The sequence below is a fragment of the Rana temporaria genome, chromosome 13 (genome assembly GCF_905171775.1).
Source record: "Rana temporaria chromosome 13, aRanTem1.1, whole genome shotgun sequence".
NCBI lineage: Eukaryota > Metazoa > Chordata > Amphibia > Anura > Ranidae > Rana > Rana temporaria.
Window position 1 is genome coordinate 2985764 of NC_053501.1, and position 7357 is coordinate 2993120.

General features: G+C 52.0%; 1 protein-coding gene across 3 annotated transcripts in view; it reads left to right on the forward strand.

Moving 5' to 3' along the window:
• BEGAIN (brain enriched guanylate kinase associated) overlaps positions 1-7132 on the forward strand; it is a 91617-nt gene extending 84485 nt beyond the window's left edge. For 2 of the 3 annotated variants that reach the window (XM_040333770.1, XM_040333769.1), the window contains 2 exons: positions 585-668; positions 5511-7132. In XM_040333770.1, the coding sequence (XP_040189704.1) occupies positions 585-668; positions 5511-6881 (1455 nt within the window). In that variant the 3' untranslated portion in view covers positions 6882-7132. The remainder of the gene's footprint in view (positions 1-584; positions 669-5510) is intronic. The other variant, XM_040333771.1, reaches the window with a different exon arrangement.
• The last annotated feature ends 225 nt before the right edge of the window (positions 7133-7357 follow it).

Sequence of the window (7357 nt, forward strand, 5' to 3'; positions counted from 1 at the left end):
ATTAGTGCCACCCATAAGTGCCGCCCATGAGTGCCCATCAGTGCCGCCATATAATGGGGTAAAAGGCGGGTCTTAGAGCTGCACCATGACACCATATAATGGGGTACAAGGCGGGTCTTAGAGCTGCACTATGACATCATATAATGGGGTACAAGCGGGCCTTAGAGCTGAACCATGACACCATATAATGGGGTACAAGGCGGGTCTTAGAGCTGCACTATGACATCATATAATGGGGTACAAGCGGGCCTTAGAGCTGCACTATGACACCATATAATGGGGGTACAAGGCGGGCCTTAGAGCTGCACTATGACAACATATAATGGGGTACAAGGCGGCCTTGTACATATGAAAATCTTTAGACTGAATGTAAATATTGCAGCAAAAGCTGTTTGCTCCCATGTACAATAGTGCCTTCGAGCTTGCTGTGTGACCTTTGATCTTGCTATGTGACCTCTGATCTTGCTGTGTGACCTCTGATCTTGCTGTGTGACCTCTGATCTTGCTGTGTGACCTCTGACCTTGCTGTGTGACCTCTGATCTTGCTGTGTGACCTTTGATCTTGCTGTATGTTCACTTTTTAGGAGCTGTACCGGAAAGACTGCAACTTGGCCTCTCAGTTACTTCAGTGCAGCAAAGGCTTCTACAGAGCGCACAAGCTGTCTGAGGTCAGTGTTTTATGACTAAGCTCTCTGAGTACTGGGGGGTGTAGAATTCAGGTGGTTTGTCCTGGTATTGGGGTGGAAGATGCAGGTGGTTTCTCCTGGTATTGGGGTGGAGGATGCGGGTGGTTTCTCCTGGTATTGGGGTGGAGGATGCGGGTGGTTTCTCCTGGTATCGGGGTGAAGGATGCGGGTGGTTTCTCCTGGTATTGGGGTGGAGGATGCGGGTGGTCTCTCCTGGTATTGGGGTGGAGGATGTGGGTGGTTTCTCCTGGTATTGGGGTGGAGGATGCGGGTGGTTTCTCCTGGTATTGGGGTGGAGGATGCGGGTGGTTTCTCCTGGTATTGGGGTGGAGGATGCGGGTGGTTTCTCTTGGTATTGGGGTGGAGGATGCGGGTGGTTTCTCCTGGTATTGGGGTGGAGGATGCGGGTGGTTTCTCCTGGTATTGGGGTGGAGGATGCGGGTGGTTTTTCCTGGTATTGGGGTGGAGGATGCAGGTGGTTTCTCCTGGTATCGGGGTGAAGGATGCGGGTGGTTTCTCCTGGTATTGGGGTGGAGGATGCGGGTGTTTTTTCCTGGTATTGGGGTGGAGGATGCGGGTGGTTTCTCCTGGTATTGGGGTGGAGGATGCGGGTGGTTTTTCCTGGTATTGGGGTGGAGGATGCGGGTGGTTTCTCCTGGTATTGGGGTGGAGGATGCGGGTGGTTTGTCCTGGTATTGGGATGGAGGATGCGGGTGGTCTCTCCTGGTATTGGGGTGGAGGATGCGGGTGGTTTCTCCTGGTATTTGGGTGGAGGATGCAGGTGGTTTCTCCTGATATTGGGGTGGAGGATGCGGGTGGTTTTTCCTGGTATTTGGGTGGAGGATGCGGGTGGTTTCCCCTGGTATTGGGGTGGAGGATGCGGGTGGTTTCTCCTGGTATTGGGGTGGAGGATGCGGGTGGTTTCTCCTGGTATTGGGGTGGAGGATGCGGGTGGTTTCTCCTGGTATTTGGGTGGAGGATGCGGGTGGTTTCTCCTGGTATTGGGGTGGAGGATGCGGGTGGTTTCTCCTGGTATTGGGGTGTAGGATTCGGGTGGTTTCCCCTGGTATTTAGGTGGAGAATGCAGGTGGTTTCTCCTGGTATTGGGGTGGAGGATGCGGGTGGTTTCTCCTGATATTGGGGTGGAAGATGCAGGTGGTTTCTCCTGGTATTTGGGTGGAGGATGCGGGTCGTTTCTCCTGGTATTTGGGTGGAGGATGCGGGTGGTTTCTCCTGGTATTGGGGTGGAGGATGCGGGTGGTTTCTCCTGATATTTGGGTGGAAGATGCGGGTGGTTTCTCCTGGTATCGGGGTGGAGGATGCGGGTGGTTTGTCCTGGTATTGGGGTGGAGGATGCGGGTGGTTTCTCCTGGTATTGGGGTGGAGGATGCAAGTGGTTTCTCATGGTATTGGGGTGGAGGATGCGGGTGGTTTCTCATGGTATTGGGGTGGAGGATGCGGGTGGTTTCTCTTGGTATTGGGGTGGAGGATGCGGGTGGTTTCTCCTGGTATTGGGGTGGAGGATGCGGGTGGTTTCTCCTGGTATTGGGATGGAGGATGCGGGTGGTCTCTCCTGGTATTGGGGTGGAGGATGCGGGTGGTTTCTCCTGGTATTGGGCTGGAGGATTCGGGTGGTCTCTCCTGATATTTGGGTGGAAGATGCGGGTGGTTTCTCCTGGTATTGGGGTGGAAGATGCGGGTGGTTTCTCCTGGTATTTGGATGGAGGATGTGGGTGGTTTCTCCTGGTATTGGGGTGGAGGATGCGGGTGGTTTCTCCTGGTATTGGGGTGGAGGATACGGGTGGTTTCTCCTGGTATCGGGGTGGAGGATGCAGGTGGTTTCTCCTGGTATTGGGGTAGAGGATTCGGGTGGTTTCTCCTGGTATTGGGGTGGAAGATGCGGGTGGTTTCTCCTGGTATTGGGGTGGAGGATGCGGGTGGTTTCTCCTGGTATTTGGGTGGAAGATGCGGGTGGTTTCTCCTGGTATTGGGGTGGAGGATGCAGTGGTTTGTCCTGGTATTGGGGTGGAAGATGCGGGTGGTTTCTCCTGGTATTGGGGTGGAAAATGCGGGTGGTTTCTCCTGGTTTTGGGGTAGAACATTCGGGTGGTTTCTCCTGGTATTTGGGTGGAAGATGCAGGTGGTTTGTCCTGGTATTGGGGTGGAGGATGTGGGTGGTTTCTCCTGGTATTGGGGTGGAGGATGCGGGTGGTTTGTCCTGGTATTGGGGTGGAGGATGCGGGTGGTTTCTCCTGGTATTGGGGTGGAGGATGCGGGTGGTTTGTCCTGGTATTGGGGTGGAGGATGTGGGTGGTTTGTCCTGATTTTTGGGTGGAGGATGCGGGTGGTTTGTCCTGGTATTGGGGTGGAGGATACGGGTGGTTTCCCCTGGTATTTGGGCGGAGGATGCGGGTGGTTTCCCCTGGTATTGGGGTGGAGGATGTGGGTGGTTTGTCCTGGTATTGGGGTGGAGGATGTGGGTGGTTTGTCCTGGTATTGGGGTGGAGGATGTGGGTGGTTTCTCCTGATATTGGGGTGGAAGATGCAGGTGGTTTCTCCTGGTATTTGGGTGGAGGATGCAGGTCGTTTCTCCTGGTATTTGGGTGGAGGATGCGGGTGGTTTCTCCTGGTATTGGGGTGGAGGATGCGGGTGGTTTCTCCTGATATTTGGGTGGAAGATGCGGGTGGTTTCTCCTGGTATCGGGGTGGAGGATGCGGGTGGTTTGTCCTGGTATTGGGGTGGAGGATGCGGGTGGTTTCTCCTGGTATTGGGGTGGAGGATGCAAGTGGTTTCTCATGGTATTGGGGTGGAGGATGCGGGTGGTTTCTCCTGGTATTGGGGTGGAGGATGCGGGTGGTTTCTCTTGGTATTGGGGTGGAGGATGCGGGTGGTTTCTCCTGGTATTGGGATGGAGGATGCGGGTGGTCTCTCCTGGTATTGGGGTGGAGGATGCGGGTGGTTTCTCCTGGTATTGGGCTGGAGGATTCGGGTGGTCTCTCCTGGTATTTGGGTGGAAGATGCGGGTGGTTTCTCCTGGTATTGGGGTGGAAGATGCGGGTGGTTTCTCCTGGTATTTGGATGGAGGATGTGGGTGGTTTCTCCTGGTATTGGGGTGGAGGATGCGGGTGGTTTCTCCTGGTATTGGGGTGGAGGATACGGGTGGTTTCTCCTGGTATCGGGGTGGAGGATGCAGGTGGTTTCTCCTGGTATTGGGGTAGAGGATTCGGGTGGTTTCTCCTGGTATTGGGGTGGAAGATGCGGGTGGTTTCTCCTGGTATTGGGGTGGAGGATGCGGGTGGTTTCTCCTGGTATTTGGGTGGAAGATGCGGGTGGTTTCTCCTGGTATTGGGGTGGAGGATGCAGTGGTTTGTCCTGGTATTGGGGTGGAAGATGCGGGTGGTTTCTCCTGGTATTGGGGTGGAAAATGCGGGTGGTTTCTCCTGGTTTTGGGGTAGAACATTCGGGTGGTTTCTCCTGGTATTTGGGTGGAAGATGCAGGTGGTTTGTCCTGGTATTGGGGTGGAGGATGTGGGTGGTTTCTCCTGGTATTGGGGTGGAGGATGCGGGTGGTTTGTCCTGGTATTGGGGTGGAGGATGCGGGTGGTTTCTCCTGGTATTGGGGTGGAGGATGCGGGTGGTTTGTCCTGGTATTGGGGTGGAGGATGTGGGTGGTTTGTCCTGATTTTTGGGTGGAGGATGCGGGTGGTTTGTCCTGGTATTGGGGTGGAGGATACGGGTGGTTTCCCCTGGTATTTGGGCGGAGGATGCGGGTGGTTTCCCCTGGTATTGGGGTGGAGGATGTGGGTGGTTTGTCCTGGTATTGGGGTGGAGGATGTGGGTGGTTTCTCCTGGTATTGGGGTGGAGAATGCGGGTGGTTTCTCCTGGTATTGGGGTGGAGGATGCGGGTGGTTTCTCCTGGTATTGGGGTGTAGAATTCGGGTGGTTTCTCCTGATATTGGGGTGGAGGATGCGGGTGGTTTTTCCTGGTATTTGGGTGGAAGATGCTGGTGGTTTCTCCTGATATTGGGGTGGAAGATGCGGGTGGTTTCTCCTGGGTGGAGGATGCGGGTGGTTTCTCCTGGTATCGGGGTGAAGGATGCGGGTGGTTTCTCCTGGTATTGGGGTGGAGGATGCAGTGGTTTCTCCTGGTATTGGTTGCCGCCCCCTCTTTCCTCTGCTATCTGACAAGTTTTCCTGACACCAAGAGATAAAAGGTGACCGCGGAAGGAGCTCCGGCACACAGCCTGTGATTGACAGCCTCAGCTCTGTTCCTGTGTGCTCTGTGAAGGGGAGGGGGTGTCCCTTCCCTCCAATCAGCTCTCAGAGCTCCCCTCACTGATGTAGCTTCAGCTCTCTGCCCCCTTTTTTTTTTAGAGCTGAGAGATCCTGTGTAACTTCTGTATTTTGAACGAACGTAGGGGGGAAAGATCGCTGCAGATAAACAGGTACAACTTATGTAGGAGGATTTGTTTGCTCTTTGTGTATCACCTGAGGCCGGTCACTTCACTGGGTACATGGAGGGTTTACAACCACTTTAAATGCGTTTTTCCATTGAAGGTGGCATCCTCTGAGCAGAATGATGATGAATCGGCAAAGATATATTTATCAGTCTGAGGTTCTACACGTGGAGTCCGGTCGTCTCCCGGGCAGACATAGCAACAGACACAGAATTAATCATGGAGCTAAAAATATGATTGTGAAAATAATTCCTTTGTTGGTGATCGTGTCTGGTGTAAATGAGTCCAATGGAACGTGTTTTTCTTTATTTCATAACATTTAATACTAAATTTTGACACCTTTTTTTTTTTTTTTTTGCCTGCAGCTGCCAGCCGACTTCCAGGAAAGAGTAAGTGAACACTTGGAAAAGCATGGGTGTAAACTAAGTGTGCCCCTCTCTAACGCTTCATATGCTGACAGCGTTCCTACTTGTGTCATTGCTAAGGTGCTGGAAAAGCCCGACCCCAGCAGCCTCTCTTCACATCTATCAACTTCTTCAATGAGGGACCTCACTTACGAACAAGCAAGTCAAGAACCGGAGGAAAAGTTCCGCCAGAGGCAGCAGTTCAAGTCGGAGATCTACTGTAGTGACACGGCCCTGTACTGCCCAGAAGAAAGGAGGAGAGACCGGAGGCAGAGTTTTGACGTACAGGTCAAAGGCGAGGTCTTCCTGAGATCTCAGAACTCCACAGACAGCACGGTAGAAGACGGCTTCCACTCAAGTTTTTCACACGAAGCCTTCAATGAATATGTAGCATCTTTACCAACATCGAGTTCCTACTCCAGCTTCAGCGCTACTTCCGAAGAGAAGGAAAACAACCAAGCCAATACGTTGACCGCTTCCCAACAGGCCATATACATGGGAAACCGAGATGACCTCTTCGAAAGGAAGTCCACCACCGGTTACGAACACGCAGCCAGTCCTCGCTTTGTAAAGTCCAAGTCCGTCCAGCACATGGAGCACAATCCGGAAAACACAGTATCTCCAAACTTCATAAGGTCTTCTTCCTACGTAGAGGAACCATTTCACTTCTCCAGAATCCGTACTCAACAAGGATCTCACAAGTCACACAGCGAGTGTAGAAGCTCAAACCTTTCCGAAGAAGACTTGCCGACAAGGTGGAGGCAGCTGAGCGTAGAAGATATCGGCGCCTACTCTTACAGCAACGACGGAAGAATATCGCAGTGTAGTTTTACAGAACAGTATTTTGCACCAAGTCCAGTTAAGCAGCTGGAGAGCCCCATAAGCCCGCTGTATGCCAGTTACAAGCAGGACAGCTTTTCGGAAGGAGAAGAGGTCTGTCAAAGCAGAATGGGAGACTCTTGTTTCCTAAGAACGGACTCTGGCTTAAAAATCGACATCAGCGCCAGCTGTAAACAAGAAATGCTGTCTTCTTTTAAGGCAAAAGAAACAAGAGACCAAAAAAGTGAGCGGATGTCGGTCCAGCTTGGGAGCAAAAGCTTGGATTCCAACTCGTCGGTCAAGAGGGAATACGTAGACGTCAGCCCAAACAGTTCGGCCGAATCTCTGAATCAAAGCCCCATCGAGGCCTCAGACTTACACCAGTCTTCCATTGACCAAGGACACGCCAGTTTCCACGGCAAGCCCCAGCCATTCCAAAGAACTGGGAGCATCGGCTTAACTAGGAAAGACAGTCTTACAAAAGCACAACTGTACGGCACCCTCCTAAATTAATGATCTTCCAGATTGCAATAAGCAGCATTGCAGAGTACGCCTTGACACAAAGGATGATGGGAACGCCGCGGGGTTCTGATGATGCTAGCGTGCCACTATTACCAGTTGTTTTATTCCGTGTTCGTGTAACTTGCACTTTTTTTGTGGAAAGCTTCCAGTTTAAGAAGAAAAAAGAAAAAAAGCGAATTTGAATGACCTTGTACATATAAAGATTACCTCATATTAAAGTAGAACTCCACTTTTCTAAGAAATCTGATCTGGTGAAGTCGGGCGTTTTCATGTATTGTCTCCTTTTATCTGCTCATGATTGTACAAGCCTTGGAGGTGACCATTGTGTCCAGAGGAACGTGTGCAAACTCTGAACTTCTGCTGGACCACATGGTGACCCGGTTGTATTTGGCATTGGCTTTTACGGAATTATTTTATTATTTGGTCTTTTGTAGGTTGGCATTTTCTTGTTCATAGGTGGGCTGAGG